Genomic DNA, 26,474 nt, shown 5'->3' on the forward strand with positions numbered 1-26,474 from the left:
GTCATGCTCAGGAACAAAGGGCAGCACTCACACGCTCAGATGAGTTTTGGGGGCAACCGAGCAAATATGTTGTTATTGGTGTGCTATCGCCGGCTCTCCCAGAGAGACGCAAGCTGCTGACGTGCCTTTCTGATCCTCCCGACATTTGTCAGGGTTGGGATGAACAGCAGCTTTGCTAGAGAGGTTTGAGACCCTGTCCTAATGAAACACCCTGATATAAACACTAATGCTTCTATTCAGTGTAATTTAGAAAACAAACAAAAGGCTAATTAGTCCTGAAGGGTTCAGAAGGCATAACATTCAGCTGTTTATCACAGATCTTCAACAGGGACAGAAGGTTTAAAATTAATTTGTCAGAAAATAATTTGTCAGGTCCTGAATTCCATCAGTATATCAGAGATAGGCACTTGAGTTTAAGTCACACTTGTGTTCCATACAAACAGACTTCAGACTTCATTTGATCTTTTCTAATGACTCAGAAATAACTTGTGAACAATAAACTTCTTTCCATTATCTTCCAGACGGTGTGTGAAAGTTACAGAAAACGTTATTTCTGTGTGTATACATAGAAACAGCTCCTTTTCTTGTGACAAATCACAACATCCGGCAAGCCTAAGCATGATATCGAGTCGCGTCAAGTGTAAACGAAGCAGAGTTGCTAGGTCTAATGCCAAATCAAGCATGTTAAAAATGCATTTGCGGCTGAAAATGTAAAGGTTCCGGGTGCAATTTATCATTTAGGCTACTGTCACCATAGATCTAAAAATCTAAAAAGATCTGAAATCTAACTGAAGAGTGAATGTGGGGACCAAATTAAAGACACTGAATCTGCCACATTAAACTTCATAAGGCGTCTAAAAACACACACGGATGGGTTTGTTTGGTTTACACTAACCGCTTAGTCTTTCCATCTTTATAAAATGTCATTCTTTTTCATCTCCCTACCCTAAACTTACCCTGACTTGACATTGTTACTATACTCCAAAATATTTGTCTGCAGCTTCAAACAATTCAGACACACTTACTGACGATGTTCTCAAGCAAGTCAATACAAATGTTACAATCATTTGTTTTTACTTTACAAGAAAAAAAATAATATTGCAAACATTGTTTTAGTGAGTAGAAAATATAAGAAAATGTGTAGGATTTAAAGAAAAAAAGATACAAAAATATATAGTTGTATTTTGGTAATCTGTTTTTTTTTTTTTAACTGAACATATATTAGTTATTTTATGCTATATTTACCATATATGCATTGTGTATGTTATATTGACTCAGACTCTAGTCTAAAGACCCGTGACTTGAATTGGACTGTAGCCTAAAGACTCGTGACCTGACTTAGACTCCACCCTTAAGACTTGTGACCTGACTTGGACTCTAGCCTAAAGACTCATGACAGCTTGGACTCCACCCTAAAGACTCATGACAAAACATGGAATCCAGCTTGAAAACTTGTGACCTGACTTGGACTCTAGCCTAAAGACCCGTGACTTGAATTGGACTGTAGCCTAAAGACTCGTGACCTGACTTAGACTCCACCCTTAAGACTTGTGACCTCACTTGGACTCCACACTAAAGACTCATGACAGCTTGGACTCCACCCTACAGACTTGTGACCTGACTTTGACTCTAGCTTCAAGACGCATGACCTGACTTGGACTACACCCTAAAGACTCTTGACTTGACTCGGACTCTAGCCTCACAACTCGTGACTTGACTCAGACTCTAGCCTAAATACTCGTGACAGCTTGGACTACACCCTACAGACTTGTGACCTGACTTTGACTCTAGCTTCAAGACGCATGACCTGACTTGGACTACACCCTAAAGACTCTTGACTTGACTTGGACTCTGGCCTCACAACTCGTGACTTGACTCAGACTCTAGCCTAAAGACTCGTGACAGCTTGGACTACACCCTACAGACTTGTGACCTGACTTTGACTCTAGCCTCAAGACGCATGACCTGACTTGGACTACACCCTAAAGACTCTTGACTTGACTTGGACTCTAGCCTCACAACTCGTGACTTGACTCAGACTCTAGCCTAAAGACTCGTGACAGCTTGGACTACACCCTACAGACTTGTGACCTGACTTTGACTCTAGCCTCAAGACGCATGACCTGACTTGGACTACACCCTAAAGACTCTTGACTTGACTTGGACTCTAGCCTCACAACTCGTGACTTGACTCAGACTCTAGCCTAAAGACTCGTGACAAAGCTTGGACTCCACCCTAAAGACTCATGAATTGACTTGGAGTATAGCCTATAGACTCGTGACCTGACTTGGAATCTAGCCTGTAGACTTGTGACCTGACTTGGACTCTAGCTTAAAGACTCGTGACCTAACTTGGACTCTAGCTTAACGACTCGTGACCTGACTTGGACTCTAGCCTAACTACTTGTGACTTGATTGTGACTTGTGAACATCTCCGCAATAAAGCACTCAATTTTATATATAAACACTCAAACATGAGAGATTATCTTTTCAAAGCTTTAATGTAGTTTTGTCTAATAGTAACCAGTATTTCTGTTTTTGTGTTTGTTTATGTCAAGTTCCTTTTTTATTGGTTTGTTAGTTTATTAGCTGAATGTTAACATATTTAGTTTTTTACTTCTTTTTTAAAATCTGCCACTAATTTCTAACTAGCTGGAAAATACACTAAGCTCGTTGAACATCCTATTCCAAAACCAGGCTCATTAATATGAAGTCCCTCCCCCCTTACAGACATAACAGCCTCCACTTTCCTGGAAACACAGTATGCATCAAATTCCAGAACTATCTGTGCCATGCCTAATGTGCTATTGTCTGTTTTCAATTACACAAGGGTACTTGTGAAAGAAGTTCACTAAAGGTGAGACAGTGACAGCGTTCTTCTCCAGACAATGAGAGTAAATACGCCACAGTAACTGCAAAAATAGCAGTAACAACAGGACGATTTTCAGTTTGCCTCAATGTAGTTGTTGTTGTAGTTTTTCATGACATTGCTTTAATAAAGGCTCCTTGGTCCCTGGTCAAGAAGTGTAACCAAATGTAGTGCAGGTACTGAGCTACAGTATGGGTCATGTGGCAATGGAAACAACCATTAATTGTGGGATCACAGATTTCCCAATTCATCCCAAGGGTGTTTAGTGGGGTTAAGGAAATGTCTATTTATTGACCACTGTATAGTCATGCTAAAACAGTTAGAAATCAACAGTTAGGTGGGGTGTCAGCCGTAGTGTATCAGAGCCTGTTGGACTGATTGTCAGTTTGGAATATTGTCACTGAACTGCTCACACTACATGCACTGACATCGTGCAGCTCTCCCAAATTCTGCCTCTTTGCTCCACTACCTCACAGTTTTGGGTCAACAGTGTTAATTGCTGGGGGGGGGGGGTGGATAGAAGGGCAGAAAAGCTTGGAAAAAAGGGCCTTAATCAGGATGCAGTTAATGCCCTGTGCTGAGCTCTCGGTGACTGCGCAGTGTGGGACACACAGGTGTGAACACAGGTCCTATGTAACAGGAGAACTGCCTGCTATTAGCTCACTACAATCAACTTACTGCACACACACATTTTCTTAGCTCTGTCTCTGTTTAGGGCTATTTTTGACAGTAATATTAAGCACACACAACAGTGGTTGAGGATTTAGTTTGAGCTAGATATATCAGAACTCAAACACTAAGTGTGTTGCTTTGGATACTTTTGAGCTGTAATTATGAAAACCCATCTTGGTGTTACTATAGGTAACGTAAGTCTGCATGGGTCTAACGTATTACAGGCACGCCACATGGTCTTTTCCTCCTCTGGCCTTGTGTTTGTTTTGGATTGGTGGGTCAGTGTAATAACAAACAGGGACTATCTCAAAGGGAAACAGGACACTCCGTACTCACACTGATGTGATCAGGTTACATTAACTAGTTGGTGATTTCAGGGACACAGACCCCACACAGCGCACACCTTGGCCCACACACAGCAAGCAATCAGAATCACGTATATGTAAGAAAGTGAATGTTTTTTCTGTTTTGGTTCAAAGTAATTGCCGCAGTTTGATCAATAAATATTTAGTTTGTGTACAGTTGAATCATTGTCATTAACTTTTTTTTTTTATCTTAATTGTCTCTATCAGACACACCCATTAAAAAAAAAAAAAAATATATATATATATATATATATATATATATATATATATATGTGTGTGTGTGTATATATATACTGTGTGTATATATATATATATATATATATATATATATATATATATATATATATATATATATATACAACCCCTGGCAAAAATTATGGAATCACTACTCTTGGAAGATGTTCTGTCAATTGTTTAATTTTGTAAAAATAAAAAAAAATCACAGACATGCCACAAAACTATCATTTTTCAAAATGTCAACCTTCTGGCATTAAGAAACAATAAAAAAAAAGAAACAAATATAATAGTTGTGGTCAGTCACAATTGCTTTTTTTAGATCAAGTAGAGGAAAAAAATATGGAATCACTCAAATCTGAGGAAAAAATTATGGAATCACTCTGTAATTTGCAGTTTAAAAACAAAACATCTGCAGCAGATTAGATTTGCTAATTATTCTTCAGTTTAAAAAGAGTGCTTACACCTCGGAGAGCTGTTGCACAAAGCAGATTGTCATGAATCATGGTTCCAACACAAGATATGTCAGTTGAAACAAATGAGAGGATTATAAAACTCCTTCAAGAAGATAAATCATTGTGGAATGTCGCAAAAGATGTTGGTTGTTCCCAGTAAGCTGTGTTTAAAATCTGGACCAAGTACAAACAAAATGGGAAGGTTGTAAAAGGGAAGCATACTGGTAGACCAAGTAAGACATCAAAGCATCAAGATAGAAAACTTAAAGCAATATGTCTTGAAAACAGAAAATGCACAACAAAACAAATGAGAAACAAGTGGCCGGAAAGTGGAGTCAAGGTCTGTGACTGAACTGTAAGAAATCACCTAAAAGAAATGGGATTTACATACAGAAAAGCCAAACAAAAGCCATCATTAACACCTAAAAAGAAAAGAACAAGGTTAAAGTAGGCTAAAGAAAAGCAATCGTGGACTGTGGGTGACTGGATAAAAGTGATCTTCAGTGATGAATCGCGAATCTGCATTGGGCAAGGTGATGATGCTGGAACTTTTGTTTGGTGTCTGTCCAATGAAATTTATGAAGATAACTGCCTAAAGAAAACATGTTAATTTCCACAGTTGTTGATGATATGGGCCTGCATGTCGGGTAAAGGCACAGGGGAGATGGTCTTCAATAAATGCCAAAGTCCACATTGAAATTTTGGACGCTTTTCTTATTCCATCAGTTGAAAGGATGTTTGGTGATGATGACTTCATTTTTCAAGATGATAATGCATCTTGCCATAGGGCAAAGGACGTGAAAACTTTCCTTCAAGAAAACATATAATGTCAATGGCATGGCCTGCAAATAGTCCGGATCTCAATCCATTTGAAAATCTCTGGTGGAAATTGAAGAAAATGGTCAATGACAAGGTTCCAACCTGCAAAGCTGATCTGGCAACAGCAATAAGAGACAGTTGAAGGCAGATTGATGAAGAATACTGTTTGTCATTAGTTAACTCCATGCCTCAGAGAGTTTAAACCATTATAAAAGCCAGAGGTGGTGCAACAAAGTAATAATGGTGCAGTGTTTTCTAATGATTCCATAATTTTTTCCTCAGATTTGAGTGATTCCATATTTTTTTCCTCTACTTGATCTAAAAAAAAAGCAATTGTGACTGACCACAACTATTATATTTGTTTCTTTTTTTATTGTTTCTTAATGCCAGAGGGTTGACAGTTTGAGAAATGATAGTTTTGTGGCATGTCTGTGATTTATTTTTTTTCTACAAAATTAAACAATTGAAAGAACATCTTCCAAGAGTGGTGATTCCATAATTTTTGCCAGGGGTTGTATATATATATATATATATACAGTGTATCACAAAAGTGAGTACACCCCTCACATTTCTGCAGATATTTAAGTATATCTTTTCATGGGACAACACTGACAAAATGACACTTTGACACAATGAAAAGTAGTCTGTGTGCAGTTTATATAACAGTGTAAATTTATTCTTCCCTCAAAATAACTCAATATACAGCCATTAATGTCTAAACCACCGGCAACAAAAGTGAGTACACCCCTTAGTGAAAGTTCCTGAAGTGTCAATATTTTGTTTGGCCACCATTATTTCCCAGAACTGCCTTAACTCTCCTGGGCATGGAGTTTACCAGAGCTTCACAGGTTGCCACTGGAATGCTTTTCCACTCCTCCATGACGACATCACGGAGCTGGCGGATATTCGAGACTTTGCGCTCCTCCACCTTCCGCTTGAGGATGCCCCAAAGATGTTCTATTGGGTTTAGGTCTGGAGACATGCTTGGCCAGTCCATCACCTTTACCCTCAGCCTCTTCAATAAAGCAGTGGTCGTCTTAGAGGTGTGTTTGGGGTCATTATCATGCTGGAACACTGCCCTGCGACCCAGTTTCCGGAGGGAGGGGATCATGCTCTGCTTCAGTATTTCACAGTACATATTGGAGTTCATGTGTCCCTCAATGAAATGTAACTCCCCAACACCTGCTGCACTCATGCAGCCCCAGACCATGGCATTCCCACCACCATGCTTGACTGTAGGCATGACACACTTATCTTTGTACTCCTCACCTGATTGCCGCCACACATGCTTGAGACCATCTGAACCAAACAAATTAATCTTGGTCTCATCAGACCATAGGACATGGTTCCATTAATCCATGTCCTTTGTTGACATGTCTTCAGCAAACTGTTTGCGGGCTTTCTTGTGTAGAGACTTCAGAAGAGGCTTCCTTCTGGGGTGACAGCCATGCAGACCAATTTGATGTAGTGTGCGGCGTATGGTCTGAGCACTGACAGGCTGACCCCCCACCTTTTCAATCTCTGCAGCAATGCTGACAGCACTCCTGTGCCTATCTTTCAAAGACAGCAGTTGGATGTGACGCTGAGCACGTGCACTCAGCTTCTTTGGACGACCAACGCGAGGTCTGTTCTGAGTGGACCCTGCTCTTTTAAAACGCTGGATGATCTTGGCCACTGTGCTGCAGCTCAGTTTCAGGGTGTTGGCAATCTTCTTGTAGCCTTGGCCATCTTCATGTAGCGCAACAATTCGTCTTTTAAGATCCTCAGAGAGTTCTTTGCCATGAGGTGCCATGTTGGAACTTTCAGTGACCAGTATGAGAGAGTGTGAGAGCTGTACTACTAAATTGAACACACCTGCTCCCTATGCACACCTGAGACCTAATAACACTAACGAGTCACATGACATTTTGGAGGGAAAATGACAAGCAGTGCTCAATTTGGACATTTAGGGGTGTAGTCTCTTAGGGGTGTACTCACTTTTGTTGCCGGTGGTTTAGACATTAATGGCTGTATATTGAGTTATTTTGAGGGAAGAATAAATTTACACTGTTATATAAGCTGCACACAGACTACTTTTCATTGTGTCAAAGTGTCATTTTGTCAGTGTTGTCCCATGAAAAGATATACTTAAATATCTGCAGAAATGTGAGGGGTGTACTCACTTTTGTGATACACTGTATATATATATATATATATATATATATATATATATATATATATATATATACATACATACATACATACATACACACACCGATCATCCATATTCTCAGCACTGCACTGACACTGACATGGTTGTGGTGTGTTAAATAATATCTGCCCTGTGGGGGTCCTGACCTAAAAAGGTATTTAGAGAAACAGATGGACTACAGTCAGTAATTGTAGAACTACAAAGTGCTTCTATATGGTAAGTGGAGCAGATAAAATGGACAGTGAGTGTAGAAACAAGGAGGTAGTTTTAATGTGTGTGTGTATATATATATATATATATATATATATATATATACTGTATGTATATATATATTTTACTTTTCTTTTGGCTATTATAGGGTTTCTTTAGTACTGTACTTTGGGTGAGCATTTTTAAATTTCCAATAAAGGTTTTTTTGGTAGATCTGGTAATTGTGCTTTCATTAACATCACCTTTACTCCCAGCCACTGACTTCTGCAGCTTAGAGTGACAGTTGGTGTCACAGGTCCCTTTTTTATCACACTGCATTGTACATAATGTGCTATTGGCCATTTCCAGTTGTACAAAGGTGCTTGTGAAAATAGGATACGTTTGCCTTTTGAACAAAAGCAGAAGCAACAGCATGACAATTTTTACTTTGTCATCCTATAGTTGTGGTCTTATTTTCTTATAGCACTGTTAGATTTTTTTCCCTTCACGACGCGGTTTTAAGAAATTCCATTTCAGTTGAGTTTTAAATATGGCAATTGCATTGTCTCTCTCCAGTACAGATTCTGCATTGGACAGATCAGCTGTCTGTAGTGTTTCTTTCTCAATTCCCACTTTGGTACACTTGGTCCCCGGCCAAGAAAGGTAATCAAATTTATCATGTGGTCTCGTTGGGTGCAGTACGGGACACTTGGCAGTCACTAAATGTTGATCACAAATTTATAAACGTACCATGCAATAGGGTACCATACAGTGGAAAAGGGCCAACAGTAGCCAGGTGTTTTTAGAAGGGCAGTCTGACCTTGACAGTGTGGCTGTAGTTTCAGATTTTCTTTACTGTTTTGTGATGGACTGAACTGAGCTCTGAGGGATGTGCAGTGCTTTTGTTTCTGTATGATTAGATCTTTGACTTAATTTTATTTAATTTTAATTTTAGTTTCGTGGACAGTCCTTCCCTTATTGGTAAGACTCTCAAATATGCAGACTATGTTACTAAAAGTTATTCTAGTAAAAATGGAAAACTGCTGACACAGTTGTCTTATAAATGTTACAAATACTTTTTTACATCTATTTTTATTTTAATTGTAGAGAACTGTTGCACACCGTTACAGATAAAAACTTATTTTACCATTTAATATGTTAAATTCAACAAATTTTAAGTATTTTTGTGCAAAAAAAGACATTTGATTGCTGTATGGCTTCCTATAGAGGAATTCAACAAAAAACTAGATGCTTACAGGCAACAAGTTTCTTTTTCTTTCTGATTCCAGTAATTTGTTTGTTCTTTCTTCAACAGATAACACAGTTAGACCCTGCATGGACTTTGTTGGAAGCCAAGCTGTTTCCTCAGGAGACCCTCTTTCTGGAGGCCAAAGAGTAGGCCTGACTGCACTTGGATAAATCACACAATGAGAACATTAGCATGGTGTATATGGAGAACAGGCGCACTCAAACACACTCACTCTACATGATAACTGAGTGTATTTATTATACACACTGAAGCTTTCACAAGCACTGAGATACACTCACACACATCATTTTTCTCTTCACCCTCCCATCAAAAAATAAAAACAGGTGGAGATCCAAATGACAGCAGTCGAGGATGGCCCACTATGGCTGCTTTTTAGACTTGATTTGTGTTGAACAAATAAAAAATAAAATACCAAAAAAGAAAAAAAAACATAAAAAGTGAAGAAACATTTTGTGAATAATGCTGGACTATTTCTTTTCTCTTGCTCCACTGGTTCCCTTGCTTTTTCGCCACGTCCTCTGCAGTATCAGCTATCCAAACCATCTTCAGAACTGGTTTTATCATCAACTGCTTAAAAAAACTACAGTTTCCAATGGTGAATCTGCCCCTTTTCCCATTTTTAAGTTTGATGCTGTATTAGTTTTAGTTTGATACATTATGTAAAGTACATATGGAAATCTGTCAATTTCATGGTGCTTATTTTTTAATGGCACTGTGGAATTTGGTAACAATAAAACATCTAGAAATCATTCATTATTTGAATTTGGAAGTCTACATTTATGCACATAAGTAGGAATTTGCCCAGCATGGTGGCATATCAGGTAAAGTTTTGGTATCAGGTTTGATTCTTCTCTGTGATTATTTCCTGAGTGACATGCATGGATGCTTCAGTGTGTGATGATCTGCAGTGAATTAATGCCCTGTTCAGCCTCTCCATTCCAGTCGTGTGCACAATCATTTTTGTATTATTTGGACCCTGATCAAAATGAACCAATAATAAAGATAGATAAAATAAATTTTAAAATGACAGGTGTGCAGGTGCCACAGAGGTCTGATATGCTAGCTCACCACCGCATTTCGATTTTAGCAGTGCCACAATAGGCCGTATCGTGGGACTGTAAGTCAGGTTGGGTTTATCCTCATTGCCACTGCTCAAGAGGTTGGACCTTACTCTTCATATACTGTACAACTCTATGGTATAATCCACTGCTGGATGGTGTATAAGAAGAGGCTGGAGACTGTACACATCAAATGGGGTGGGTACGAGTCCACGGCTGTGTAAGCAGCAGAGCAATTGCTAGAAAAGGGGAAATGCCAATTTGGACGTAGGAGAATTTGCATCATTGTTTGTTAGCCCAATGTGACCTAATTACAATCATAGTTTACACAGAGACAACTGAATCCCACTCTGTTTAAATCTTGAAGCAAGCTATGTTCATTCATTGAATGCATTAACATGCTCACCAAAAATTTGATCATTAATGCTTTCTGACTATGAACTGATTATCGAGGTGTCAATAGTCAGAAGTACACTGATCAGCCATAACATTAAAACCACCTCCTTGTTTCTACACTCACTGTCCATTTTATCAGCTCCACTTACCATATAGAAGCACTTTACTGACTGTAGTCCATCTGTTTCTCTGCATGCTTTCTTAGCCCCCTTTCATGCTGTTCTTCAATGGTCAGGACCACTACAGAGTAGGTATTATTTGGGTGGTGGATCATTCTCAGCACTGCAGTGACACTGACATGGTAGTGGTGTGTTAGTGTGTGTTGTGCTGGTATGAGTGGATAAGACACACCAGCGCTGATGGAGTTTTTAAACATCTCACTGTCACTGCTGGACTGAGAATAAAAATATCCAGCCAACAGCGCCCCGTGGGAAGCATCCTTTGACCACTGATGAAGGTCTAGAAGATGACCACCTCAAACAGCAGCAATAGATGAGCGATCGTCTCTGACTTTACATCTACAAGGTGGACCAACTAGGTAGGAGTGTCTAATAGAGTGGATAGTGAGTGGACATGGTATTTAAAAACTTCAGCAGTGCTGCAGTCTCTAATCCACTCATACCAGCACCATTTCATTGTCACTGTAGTGCTGAGAATGATCCACCACCTAAACAATACTTGCTCTGTGGGGGTGCTGACCATTGAAGAACAGCAGTCAGTAATTGTAGAACTACAAAATGCTTCTATATGGTGAGTGGAGCTGATAAAATGGACAGTGAGTGTAGAAACAAGGAGGTGGTTTTAATGTTATGGCTGATCAGTGTATGTCTAAATTGTTAACATCACCAATATTTTATTGATATATTGCCATATTCTTTAGAAGGTGGTATGTAATTTAAGACATAACCTCAGTATAGTCTACAATAAGAAAAAAAATTAAGCCCTTTTTTTTTTTACTTTTACTATTTTCTTTTTACTTTTTATGGTGTGGTGCGTCTTGGGCCATAAAAAAATGAAAGGAGCGATGCTACTACCTCACCACTGCAAAATGCAATTAAATAAAGCTTTTTTACTTATACAAATGTTACATAAAGAAAGAAATCATAATGCAGATTTGCATTTTAACCTGTTCAAAATTATTACCAAAATCTTTGTATGTAACAGGATTTGTCTGACCAGTTCTTCCAATGTCCAGTTCCAGTGCTTTCAGGCACATTGTAGGTGCTTTCTACAGTTGCCAGTACTTTGACTACACAGCCCCATATACAGAAGGGTAAGATGCATTGTGTTGTGACAGTCTCACCTCATTATCAGTGTCATCACACAATGATCTGCAGTTATCTTTCACATTAGCCCTGTACCAAATATCCTTCATGTACTCTGGCATCACTTAGGGTCTTGAAAACCTAGTGAGCTGTCTTACAGCTCAAGTAGTGAGGATTATTCAAACGCTCTACTTAGACAGTGATTCCATCAGTTTTCACCTACTAAGCTAACACAGTTAGCCTCATGCCATTTAAACCAATGGGATGAGGTGGCACAACGCGCTAGCGTGTCAACTAGCATATCCATCGGTGTACTAAAAACGGTTACATTCACTGACGAGCCCGAATTTTCTAATAAATGACACTTGTGCTTGTTATTCTGTCAAAATATTGTTCAAATATAAGGTGCCTTACTAGACATCATTTTAAGGCATCTAAGTATTCTAACAGCCTTCTTCTTGGGAGCGTGCATAGGATGACGTAAAATGCAGTCTATGTAAAGATCTCACTAGGTTTTCGAACACACCCATAGTCTTGGCTGCCAAACAACCTGTCAGTGGTTTTGTGAGCACACATCGCTGTTTTGAAATGTTTTAACCCAGTCATCTGACCATTATGATTCGGCCCTGCTGCAAATGTCTTGATGCCAGATAGCACAGAACACCTTATGAGGAGCTTTTTGGCAGCACGAGTGTGATCTACACAATATTTGGCAGGTGGTTTTAATGTTAGGGCCGATCTGTGTACATACACTCATACTTAGCACTTAATTAGGAATACCTGTCTTAATTGTACATTTATGAGCTACACCTACCGTTTGAGGGTATATAATTTTACTTTATACATTCATTAAAGTGGACTGATCAGATGCTGTGACTGCAGTGGCATTACCATAGTAATCAAATGGCTGTGTATGGATTGTACTGGTATGGATGTGGTAGAGTTGTTGGGATTTTTAAACACATCACTGGCAAAGCTGGGAGGAGAGTAGTTATCCAAATGAAAAAAGAAAGCCAAATAATCCTGGGATCAGAAAGTGTCCTTTAATAAAAGACTAGAGGAGGGTTAACACACAATCTACTCTCGCAACAAAGTACTAACAGGATATGTGTTCCTAATAAAGAGGTCAATTTAAACACTCACTCACTTTCTTAACCGCTTATCCAGTCAGGGTCGCGGGGGGATGCTGGAGCCTATCCCAGCTCTTCAATGGGCGCAAGGCACACAGTAACACCCTAAACGGGGCGCCAGTACATTGCAGGGCAGACACACATACACAAACACACACCCATTCACCTATAGGGCAATTCAGTGTATCCAATTAACCTGACTGCATGTTTTTGGACTGTGGGAGGAAACCGGAGCTCCCGGCGGAAACCCACGCAGACGCGGGGAGAACATGCAATCTCCGCACTGAAAGGACCGCCCCGCCTGGGGATCGAAACCAAGGACATTCTTGCTGTGAGGCGACAGTGCTACCCACCGAGCCACCGTGCCGTCCTCAATTTAAACAGTATTCAAAAATTCCAACAACACTGAAGCACCTGATACACCATTACCAGTACAACACACACTCATTACCATGCTAGTGTCATTGCAGTTCTGAGGATGGTCCACCACCCAAATATACCCCCAAAGTTTGTCTGTATGGTAAGTGTAGTACTCAGTTTTTTTATGTTTGTTTGGTTGCTAGAGATCAGATCTAGATGTCCATCTAAAAGTCAAACAAATGGATGGCTAAATTGATTCATTGTCTTGTTTTTAGCTGAGTTTTCCAGACTTCTGTCTATTATCTGCCACAAAGGCTAATTTTTTCTATTCAGCTTTGAGATTAAAAGCTTACTGCACCATCTGCAGTGCTGTTTATCACAAAACAAAATGGAAAAACTTTGGGAGAAACATGAGGAGTCCACAGCCTGCCTCAGCAACCTTGTGTGAGCATTAGGGAGGTTGATGAAACATGTTTGTGTGATGCTGCTGCTTCTCGCTGCTTCTCTTTAGCATGCAGCACACATTCTGTACATTTTCTACATCAAAGCATATTCTTTGTAATTCCTTAGCAAGGAGCTTTTTTATAGTGCTAATTTCATACAGCAAGGTCAATAATTGTTGGCACTTAATAAAAGATGAACAAGGTGCATTGAAACAAACTACACCTTTCAATAGGGAGAAATAGAAGACTTAATTAATAGTCTTATGTATAGAGGTCACGTTCCACATTAGGTACACAAACTGAATTATTTATTTGCTGGATTTAAATGGTTGGGAAAATATTAACATGAAATGTGACTATACACAGAAATAATGGCACATTTTAACAATTGAATATTTAACTAAAGTTACATTTGATATTTTTGCAATTAAAATGTGCAGAAGTCTGTTCCCTGTAGACATGTTAAATTAATAAAAGCATAGAATCCAAACTCTTGCAGATTTATAGTAAATAAGATGCTTTAAATGTTTAGGTGTGAACAAACATCTTGCTCTTTTTTACCTGCTTCACAGAGCTACATATGTTACATTACAACATTGACTTGGGTCCATTTAATCAAATTTACCCAGTATCTGATTATTTTAAGCTTTTAGTTAATAGTGTTAAATTTAAATTTCTTCCTCGGCTTTTGTCCTGTTCGGTTGCGGGGTCGGCTCCCGGCGGATCATGATCCGCACTGATTTGGCACAATTTTTATGCCGGATGCCCTTCCTGACACAACCCTCCCTATTTTATGCGGGCTTGGGACCGGCACTACAATGCACTGGTTTGTGCATCTAGCGGCTAGGTATCTATAGGACAATTCAGTGTTTCCAGTTAGCCTGGTGGCATGTTTTTGGACTGTGGGAGGAAACCGGAGCACCCGGAGGAAACCCACGCGGACACGGGGAGAACATGCAAACTCCGCACAGAAAGGACCCGGACCGCCCCACCTGGGGATCGAACCCAGGACCTTCTTGTTGTGAGGCGACAGTGCTACCCACTAAGCCACCGTGCCACCCATTTTAACATCATATTATTTTAACATAATAAACCAAAAAAGCCTCAGGGTTCTTGCCAGATATAAACCCCTACTGTCCAAATAGTTCCAATTTTAATTTGTTTGTTCATGGTTGTTTATTCCCCAAAAGTCATGTGTTGAGTCATGTCTCTTAATGTTAGCTGAGGTGGTTTTAAAGGGTGGGGACTTATAATGCAATGTTAGTAAGGGTCATATCCCCTGTATAATCAGGTCCCAAACTAGAAACCCTGTCTTTTGTAAAATGTCTGTTCTGGTCGAGTTCCTTGATTCTTTATTTAAGCTTCACCACTGCCACATTGCCACTGTTAAGCAAACCCATCGTTCACTGGATTGGATTTTGTCTCCACGATAAGCTGCTTCGGGATAAATAGTGGATGCCTAATGCTTAAATGTATATGTGGCTAAAGAGGTGGCTGGCTTGTACACTGTAAGCCCGGATAAGTTCAATCTACTTAAAAAATTTGAGGAAACCGGTTGCCTTAAAAAAGTTAAGTAATGTATAATGAAAACTTGAGTTAGCATAACTTAAAACATTAAGTTATTACACCTAAAAGGCAAGTTGATTAAACTTTCTTTTTTTTGTTATACCAACTGCTTTTCCCAATAATTCTACTTATTATCTTGAGCTCAATGGGAAAAACTATTGATTTCTTCTTAGTTTTCATGTTAATCACATTTTAAATATGAATTACAAATGTTTATAGAAAAACAGACACAATAATAAAGTTATTTTTCTTTATTTCACTTCAGAAGTATTTACTTAAAATACAACATGTCAAGAAAACATCTTTAAAACTGTACAAACTGTATATAAAGTTCTGATGAAACACAAACAGCTCCTCACAGTAACCATGAACCTGTAAAACAACAAAAAGAAATAAGAAACAGAAGTATTAAAATCAACATTAATAGCATTAATTTAAGGATTAAAATAAAGCAAGCCAGCTTCGTAGGAAGGCTAGCATGCTAACATGCTAGCATGTAGCCTAAATACGGCAAATAAAGCAGCGCTGTTTGATTATTTATTTAGTGTCAACATTAAGATCATTTATTTTAAACAAAATTGTTAAGTAAAGTACAACACTTACCAAAATTAGACGAAAGATGAAAAAGCCCCATCAGACTGGTGTACATGCTACTCAAAAATAGCATAATGAGGAAGAAAATGTTTGTCCATTTAGTTTAACAAAGGTTCCACTTCACAAAAGACATTTGAGGAAGACAAGTTTACTTTTGCAAAAAGCCTTAAATGAAAAGTAAAAAGTAATTTGCAACAACAGGTTACAAAAGTTAAAACAAATGGCTGCCTGATTCACCAACAGCAAGCTGAAAAAAGGCGACTTACATGTAAATGGTGGCGTTTTTCTGTTTTATTACCTTAACTTAACTTTTTTAAGTTAATCTGATAGAAAAGTAATTTTCTTTGTTTAGTAAACTTAAATCTTTTAGCACATTTAAATGTGTACTCAAATTAGTACAATGTACTCTGCATTTTATAGTAGAGCAAAAAAACTTAAATAATTTATGTATGTTGTACTAAAAATGTTTGATTAAATATAAAGTCCGGGCTAACAGTGTACATGCAGGATTAATGAACTTTCTTAAATTAGACGTCTACAAAAATTTCTGCTCTGGTCAAAGCATGTGGCCCATTTCAGCCACCTAGGGTGTCGTATAGCCAGTATAGGTTACACTAATGGTGGGAATAAAATAAACGAGTAGATAGTAATACTTACTTCCAGTTAATGTGCTGCTAAGTGACTGCCAGTTTTATAGAAATTGATATCTGTTATTCAGCCTGCAGTATATAAATGTGAACTATACTGTGTATGTGTTACTAATACTGTTGGCTTAGTAGAAATACTTACAGATGTGCTTTGAGACACAGGGATGGACATTACTTGTGCTTTTATGTGTTAATATCTGAGCAGCGTGTTAGGTTTTTCCAGACTGCATTGTTTCTTATAACTCTTGCTTGTTGAAACACAGCTAAGCTGTAACTAATTTGTTTCACTCTTGTCAGATTAGTCTAGTGTTGTGGCTGACAGGATGGATTGCACATTCTGCATTACTGCTGGACTTGTCATGAATCATGTTTGTGAGCAGGGCGTTGGTTCATTAGCTGCTCCGCTTCTCGTGATAAAGTTGCACTGATGTTCGATGAGGCAGAAGTGACAGGTAACTCCTTTTACCTGAGGCTCTAGGCTGGTTGTACAGCTTCTATTATGTGATATTACTGTTTCAATCACTGAGTGTTTCACTAATTTGGGCAGACATGAGCTTTGAGTGAGTGATGTTACTTTCGAACCTGATCCAGCTTGTCTTTTGTTACCCGCTGGAGGTAGAGTGACTGTGTATTGAGCAAGGCAAAAAGAAGCCTGTGGTGTTTACACCTTTATTAATGAGCTGGGTGTATACTCTTTTTTAATGAATAGTTGAACCATTATATAAAATGAACTATGACATTCTTTAGATACTGTTGAATCACAAAAACAAACTTTTACTTATGTATGTGATCACTACGTACTGCAGTAGGTATCAGTTCAACTGACCAATTATGTTGACCATATTAGACCTTGTAGATCCTATGTGTATTATAATCATTTTTAGATGATTTGCGGAATATTGCAAAGAAAACAAATTTCACCATTTTTTACATAATTATTTTTAATCATTTTACATTCATTTGTTCAAATAGTGTACTATATCCGCAGAAGTCAAGATATTTCTGAGGAGTGTGTCTGTTGATTTAGGGTAGTGTTCCGCTGGGGGTAGTGTTGCTGGTAAATACAAAATTCTAAGTGATTTTAGAAGGAAAAAAATGCACCAATTTGTTTGCATTTTCTCCTGTATTTTTCTATAAATTACAGTAAAAATCTGCTTTTTGAAATTTATCTAGATCAGTGGTTCTCAAACTTTTTAGACCGAGTACCACCCATTATCAAACCGAAACTTCCAGTACCACCTATGATTCTCATCACAGAACCACATAAGGCTCACATTAATTAGGTGTGTGTGTATATATATATATATATATATATATATATATATATATATATATATATATATATATATATGTATATATGTATATTAGTGATGGGAATTATGGCTTCTTGACGGGAGCTGGATCTTTTGGCTCGGTTCCTTTCAAAGAGCCGTTCAAAAAGTGACTCTTCACGCTACTAGGTAAACTAGGTAAGACACCCTCGATATTAACATCAAATTTGCATTAAATGTAGGGCTAATTCAAACATCACTTAAATAAGAAAGATTAATTTCAAAAGGCAAAAACACTATAGGGAAGAGGCAGACTGTGGTTGCATTTCATTAAGTTTCAGAAAAATCCTCTCTTGTACAGAGATGTGACTGTGTTTGTTTCTGCTTTAAAACATAAGCACATTGAAATAATCAGATAACAGAATTAAACAAGTTTATAGTTTATTTCTCAATTATTTGTAATTATACTACCAGCTCTCTCTCTCTCTCTCTCTCTCTCTCTCTCTCTCTGTGTGTGTGTGTGTGTGTGTGTGTGTGTGTGTGTGTCTCGCTCTCCGCAATACTGAAAGTGTTTCGGATTTGAATATCGACAATACACAGCCTTTATTACGATTTACGATTAATTCCCCTTTACTGATGGAAGCTGAATGGGTGGATTACAGCCGATAAGAATTGTGCAGAAATAAAAGATTCGGCTCCTTTCGTTCATTTCAAAGATCCGTTCAATAGAATCGGCATGTGAGTGAGTGGGATGCGTCTGTTTAGCGGAGCAGCCAGGAACGAGATCAGTGAGCTTCAAACGCAGATCTGATCTGATAAAAGCGAGAGATCTACTGATAACTTTACTGATAACTTTACTGATAACTTTACTGATACGTTTCGGAAATTTCCAGATGGAAACCGCGAACGTGAAGTATAGACGTAATGAAGTACGGTGTCTGCGTAGCCCCGAATGTTTTAACTAACACATTAGTTTTAATACGATTTGTTTTAATTAAACTGATTTTATTAAAACAGAATTATAAGAATTTTATTAGTAATTTACACATTTTGTTATTTTTTTATTTATTATTATAAAAAAATTTTTTCGGTGCATGTAATTACTTTTCCGAGATTATCTGGCGTACCACCTCGTGCTGCTTCACGTACCACCAGTGGTACGCGTACCACAGTTTGAGAACCACTGATCTAGATGAAGCAAATAAATTTGCTGTTTGCTGCAAATCAGTTTGGGTCCAAGCTTTGAGCTTATAACAATTTCTTTCCATAAATCTCAGCTTTTAGAGCTTATACTGTCTGAGTCATGTATCAACTGCTGAGGTTTTTAGGCAATTTATCCTCTTAGTTTCTGTCAGTGAGTTTATTGTGACTGTTGGTTATGTTTGCTGATGCTGTTCAACACATCCAAAGACCTTAAAACATAAAAAAATATTCCAGTTTTTGTGCCTAATTCATCTGCAACAAAACATATGGCCAACCCACTGTTGGGCTTTTTTGAAACCTGTAGGCTGCCTCGTGCTTTTTAGAACAAGCTGAATTGAAGCATGCAGGTAATTGGCAGTCACTCAGTAAAAAACCTGTTTCTGCTGGTTTTTGTAATTGTAATTATGTCACAAAGTCACACACATTTTAATGTGATGTCTTCAGTATTTTAGTGTATAAAATATACTAAAGAATGTCCAAAAATGCATTTAACTTTATCCAAAAATTAAAACCAAACAAAAAAAATAATTTACATATTTTGAAAATGCATAATTTAATTTATTAATAATAATATTTTATTAAACATGTTTATGTTTTACATCTACTTTTACTGCAGTAGCAGAGAGTGCAGCTCCAAAAGCAGTCCTTGACCTCTGCTGATCATGGTGACCTTTTGTATCTTCTCACCGGTGGTCACCAGTCAAACTTTAAAACAAATCAATTAGTTCCCATGAATGATGGCCAGCTAGTTATATGTTCCCACCTACTAACTACTCAGAACAGTGTTATAACTAGGATCTTATGACCTGAACCCAGAAGGTTATTCTTTAAAAAAAAAAGTGGGTATATTTGTGTAGGTACCCATTAAAAGTGACCCAATACAAGTGTAAGTGAGCACAGTTATGATGTGTGTGTTAGGCCACTTACTCGTGTCCACACTAAATTCCTCAAACTTAATGCAGACTGGCCTCTGAACTACTGCTGCTGACTCTCAGCTGGTGGTGTGATGCTTCCTGACAAAGGGGAAGCATTCAATAATGTTTAATCAGTCTTTTAGGGTCAAGAATGGTGGCCCTGGGTGAAAGAACACAATTCCTGATGCTGGCTTGTTCTCCTCCTTTTAATACGGCTTCCTGATCCCACAGCATCACAGCTTTCACATTCACACAGTCCGCCATGCTAAAATCCCAGACTAAACTAACCTGACGGGTCACTCACAGTTTACTTTCTCAGCCGGACGGCAGCTCAAAGAAACTGAATCTCTACAGCTTAATCAGGCATGCACAATAGCTGCTCTCATTTCACTGCCTTATTTTCTGTGAAGTTTTGAAGGAATATTTGATTACTTCTGTGTTGTAAACTTTTTTTATCAGTCTCAAATGATCTAATATTGCCAGTAAAGAGGACAAATGTGGATCAAAATACTATTGAATTTTCATGGTTTAACCTTATTTGAAGGAAACTTTACTATGTAGTAGACATAGTTTTTTCCTAAGGCGTAGGTTCAAATTTAGTAAACTAGAAATCCCAGATCAATTAGTTTTTTAAATTACAATGTAAAATTTCTTTTTACAATCTATAATTGTAAAAATAGCAAAAACCAAATGTATTTCATACATTTACATACAAATGCTATCTCACTTCTAAATTCATTTTTTTCTTTCAAATATATTAATATATAATGAAAATATTAACCAATAGAATGCACTAAGCTATTTTCAAATGAAAAATTACATTAGTTTTTTTGCCATTTAGAAATAAGACAGATTATACAGTAACTGCATTTTTACATTTTGAAAATGTAAATGTAAAAATTTTGGAAATAACCAATCTTCCTGTGCCAGAATAAAATAAATATCTTATTAAATTTTGGATTTTATTTTTTAGTTTATATATTTACAATATTTTAAATATATATTAAATAATACATTTATTCATTGCTTTAAATATATAAAAATAAACATTTTATTAACTAATTATTTGTTGTTCGAAAAAGAATAGTATAAAACATATCCTGGTGTTTTCACATTTATAATGTAAAAATGTAAAGAAAATGTATTTTTTTATTATAGTTTGAAGATTTGATCGAAATTTTTATATATGTTATATTTTTAGAAGTGTCCGAATTATGAATTATCTTTGACTTTAAATGTACTTAAATAAGAAAACATTACGTCACGTTTTTGTCTTGTTAAAAAATTTTTTAATTAATAATTAATAATAACAGCAACTATAATAATAATAATAATAATAATAATAATGTTATTTAGCTACTGCAAATATGTCATTTCTTATTTCCCACCATTCCTTATCATTAAATTATTTTGTTAACTAAAAATAAACTGCACAGTGCTGTTGAAAATCAGTGAGGGAATGAAGATCTTGCTAATTTCTACAGGTGATTGTTAAAGCTTTAAAACATGTTAGATTTTTGTTGGTTGTGTGTTTACATTTTGTTAAAATTCCACCAACAGGTCGCGTTTCAGACCCGCGTCCAAAAGTTATTGCATTTTTAACCCAAAATTATTTGTGAATGCGGGAGGTAAAGAGATCTCTTAAATATTTTGGTGCTTTACGTCCTTACTGTTGGATTCCAAACTGCTCAAAATCGAAACAAATAGACTGAAACGTGAACAGACCGCAACTGTAACACTTTACTATATCATTCATTACCATTACCATCATTAAAATCTTCCTTCATATTTTTAGTAAGGGGATGAGTGAACAGTGTCCAGCGATTGGTTGGCTCCTGTCCGGTAGTGTGCGGTATATTTTCTCATTGGGGAGATTCCCTTACTTCATTTAACTTATTAAATAAATACGTTTAGTTTCTCAAAGTTTTGGTGTACTGCTTATTTAGATAATCTATGTTTACATATCTACGCGGAAAATACTTAGTTAACTCTATAGGTAATACTATAGTTTATGTTAAAAGTTTAGTTTCTTCCCAATCTGATCTGAGAGGAAACTTCTTACGGAAAGAAAGAAAAAATCAAGCTGTGGTATTCGGATTATGGTGGTGAGGATAAAGCATTAAATGGGGCTAAAGAGTTGTGAATGGACGCAGTGGCGTGCGAACTGAAGCAGAGTAATTATTGCTTCATAATTGTGTTCTTTTCCCTTTTTTCCTCAGTCCATGGTGCAGTGGAGCCCCTCTCGGAGCGGTTGTGACATTTAGGAGGCCAGCCTTTGTGCTGAACACTTCAAGTTTAAAAAACAAGGCCAATTGAGTCGGCAGAGCTCAAAGCCTCAGCCATTGTGCAGGAACACATTGAGTTTGGATTTGGGGACAATGGTGTTTCTCAAATTTCTAGCAAAAACCTATACTCCATCTGTGATCTCAATGAGCCTTCTTCCACAGGACTCCTTCTTTTCTGCTTTGCCGCGCTTTGTAAAGGGAGGCAGATGTGGAGGACTGCACCAGTTTAATTGGCTGGTACCTGAAACGCGCACACGCAGACGCGCAGCTCCAGGACTGCTGTTAATTTATTCATTTCTAAAAAACATGGTGGTATATAGTATTTCACAAAGCGTTCCGACATGGGATCGTTTAATCAACGGGCTTTAAAATTCATTGTTTTGCGCCAAGCTGGTAAAGTAGATGCCGCACAGCGACAGAAGGCACTGAAGACCTAGGTTCGAGTCTCGCATCTGTTTCTTTGCCTGCTTTGGTTTTCTCCCTAGGTGACCCTAGGTGTGAGTGTGTACGATGGATATACACTCTGTACAACACGCCTTTTTACCCCGTGCCCGGTTCTTCTGTCTGTAGCCACAACTCCCAACAGGACAAGGCTATCAAAAAAAGTGATCTAATAAATAAATGTAAAATAGTCCGACATTTTTAACAGTTGCTCGTCAAGTACTGACTGTAATGATCTTGGTGAGACAGGGTTGCTCTTCAAAAAATCATTCTAAAATTCATATTTTTATATAGTTTTGTAAACAGCATGTCTAAAAAATTACAGTGCACCCAATGTACCTTAGTAGAGATTAGAATATACACTTTTTTATATTTCATTTAAGGAAATATGTAAAATATATATGGGCATAAATGCAATATATGTAGCTTATTCCACATAAAGATATATTTTAATTATTGTCAACATATAGATAAAATCATTTGGGTGACAGAATTATGATAATTCTAATTATGATTAAACAGTTATAATTGGCCAACAGATTAAATTGAAAGAAATAAAACAATTGTTTTATTTTGCAATGGCAGAGTTTTTTTCTTTCACAGTAACTCCACTCATAGCTTTTACACTAAATCTAAACACTTATTTTTGTTTTAAGTTGTTTACTAATCATAAATGTTTATTATACTCCTCTGTTTTGTCTAAAATGGGAAGGTTATTTGAAGGACACTTAGTTTGAACAAACGAAAGAGGATTTAGTTCTAAAAAGATAAACCTGATGAGCTCATGATATATGCTTTCCACCAGTATGTCAAGTCTCTACACCAATTAAGCAATGAGACAGAGAAATGTAAACAAACAAGTTGCTTCAGCAGTTGATACATTAAGTTAATTGATTGTGCAAATCTGAAGCGTTATATGATATCAACATAACACATTTGGACAGTAGGGGACAGTTGATAAGAAATCAGTTTTAAATTCGGCATGTTAAAAGCAGACATTTACAATCCAAAACATATTATTACTTGCAGAAGTTTGTGTCTGATTATTAGAATTATTTTAGATGTGTTTTTGATTTCATACATGTTTGAATGAACACAGTGCGCTTACTTTGCGCTTTGCTTTGAGGGGTCCGCCTGAGCTCAGAGAAAAGGACTGCGCAGTGCGGTGAGGTGCGGCAGCTTTTTAAATTCTCAACAAGAGGTTAACAACCTAATGAGGACTTGGTGATGAGCTGAAGCGTGTAAATGCGCTCTGCTTTTCCCCGAACCCCCCCCCCCCCCCCCCCGGATCTGCTACTCTAACCTCTGCTGCATGCGCTCGCACACTCACGCCGCTTCAGAGGGAGTTCCGGGACAGGAGAAGTGCTGGAGGCTCCAGGCGCGCTCGGGTCGGCCAGCGGCGGTGAGAAAGGTCGCAACAAAAGCTCGCCGGGGTGCTAGAGGAACAGAGACATGCTGTTACATATGTTGGGTCAAGCATCCCTTTTGTGTCGCTTTCAAAAAGGTGTAAAACTCAGTCATCTGTGGAGTTTCTAAAGGGAATGAAAAGCCTGTATGGGTTTTTGATGCATAGGTCTGATGAACTGTTTGAAAGAATGTTGAATTTCTTAAGTGCTCACAGTCACTTTTAATTGCCCTGGGGGTATTTAAATAGAATTCAGAGAAACCCATTCAATTAAGAGTTTTAAAGTGGTCCGTGTAAAGTTGCACCGTGTGTGTGTGTGTGTGTGTGTGTGTGTGTGTGTGTGTGTGTGTGTGTGTGTGTGTGAGTGTGAGTGTGAGTGTGAGTGTGAGTGTGAATGAGATAATAAGAGAGAATTATTTTGTTTTTGTCTGCATAGTTTTTGAATTTTTTTTGGAAATGTTTGCACATACAATCAACACAGTATGTTTTACACCTTTACTTCACACACGTACCTTTACACCTGCTCAAAACCAGAAATCTGAGGCTACACTGGGCACAGGTTCACCAGCTCTGGACAAGATTGGAAGATTGAAAAAAAAAAATGCATGGTCTAATAATTTTCTCTTCTGGTATTATAATCCACCTGCATTCAGTTTTATGTGTCCTGCGATATGATATGCTCTTTTGTTCAACAGCCTTGTGCAAAAATGGTTATTTAAGTAACTGAAGTTTTTCTTTTAGCTTGAACTAGTCTGGCCATTTTCCTTTAATCTCTCTTAGATAAAGAAAAGTAGCTAATGCTATAGAAACGTATATGCATGATTTAATACTAAATTGCGCTCTGGCTACGGTACATATATGTACAAAAAAATCCGTAAAATGATAGAAAATTTCATCATTCCACATAAAGTTCACTTATGTTTTTTATTTACAGAATTTAAATTCATGTTCTGTTTGTAAATTATTACGTAAATGTGTAAAATGTATTTTTTTTTAACGTTTAAACAAACTTTCTTTTGTGTAACAAACTTGTTGGTGTCAATTGCCAGAAATTATTGTAAAAAAAAAAAAATCATTTTTTCAATCGTTTTCTGAAAAGTGATTAAACTTCAGGCGAGATTTTTGTCACTTTTGTCAGTTGGGATAATGATTAGTAAATTGGGCGGCCAGGGTTCTTTCTGTGCGGAGTTCTCCTGTGTCCACATATAAAATTATAACTAGATCAGAATAGGCTGATTAAGAAATTCTACATTAATCTGCATAAAGCATTGTTTCAATCCGGAGGCCGTAAACTAATAAACACAAAACAATCATTCATAATGATCGATTCTTTTAAACGTGCTGGAATGTCTTATAAACAAGTAATGTGTAATCTTAAATAATTGTGCGTGTGTTTGTTTGTGTGTGTGTGTGTGTGTGTGTGTGTGTGTTTGTGTGTGCTTGTGCGCGCGCGTGTGCTGTGGAAAGTTTTATGTTTTGTTTTACAGTTCCAGAATATCACATATTCAATACAAATAACATAAAAGAAATAAAATAAAATATAATACAATAATGCCAATACATTAAAGTAAAGGTCAGTCACTTATAGTAATAATAATAATAATAATAATAATAATAATAATAATTATTATTATTATTACTATTATTATTATTATTATTGTTATTATTATTATTATTATTAGTAGTATTAGTATTAGTAGTATTAGTATTATTACTATAAGTGACATTGACTTATATAATAATAATAATAATAATTATTATTATTATTATTATTATTGTCATTATTATTATTTTATTATATCCATATTTTAGTGATGCGGCCAATCTCATAATGAATTCTTTAAAACATAATATAAAAATAACAAACTTTTGTAAAACGTAACAATGTGCATGTGTGATTGTCACTTGTGTTCATTTTATGACTATTGGTTTGCTGTATGTCCAGTAAAGCTATGACAGCTTTATCAAAATTTCAAAAGCTAGATTTTACATAATGGTTCAGTTCATGGTTCAATGGTTTGGGTTAATATTTACAATATGCTATGCTTAAAAACTGAATACTGAAACTGAATAGGTTTTAAATTACTTAGTATTAGTAATTTTATAAATATCTTTAACACCCACATTTAATTAGTCCACTGCATTTACTCCCTAGAGGTTAAATAAATAAACGTCGAGGTTGTTAAATGTGTTATCAAATACGTTTAATCGAGCATCTTCGTGTAGTGTGAGATTTATAACTTTATAACAGCCCACACAAATGCATGAATAACAAATAAATAACAAAATATTTTTGCATTCAGTTTTAATTATGGTTGGTAAACAGAAGTACCCTTGTTTTGCAACTGAGTCTAATTTGATGGAGAAACCAGCAGCTACGTGCAGTTTAGTAATAAGCGCATCATGGCTTTTTCGGATGCTGATCTTCAGCC

General features: G+C 37.0%; 1 protein-coding gene across 1 annotated transcript in view; it reads left to right on the forward strand.

The window, feature by feature from the left end:
- faf1 (Fas (TNFRSF6) associated factor 1) overlaps positions 1 to 9,813 on the forward strand; it is a 129,903-nt gene extending 120,090 nt beyond the window's left edge. Inside the window, exon 19 of the mRNA XM_062998417.1 lies at positions 9,110 to 9,813. Coding sequence (XP_062854487.1) covers positions 9,110 to 9,193 — 84 coding nt within the window. The 3' untranslated portion in view covers positions 9,194 to 9,813. The remainder of the gene's footprint in view (positions 1 to 9,109) is intronic.
- Positions 9,814 to 26,474: the final 16,661 nt, after the last annotated feature.

This window comes from Trichomycterus rosablanca, chromosome 7, assembly GCF_030014385.1.
Source record: "Trichomycterus rosablanca isolate fTriRos1 chromosome 7, fTriRos1.hap1, whole genome shotgun sequence".
NCBI lineage: Eukaryota > Metazoa > Chordata > Actinopteri > Siluriformes > Trichomycteridae > Trichomycterus > Trichomycterus rosablanca.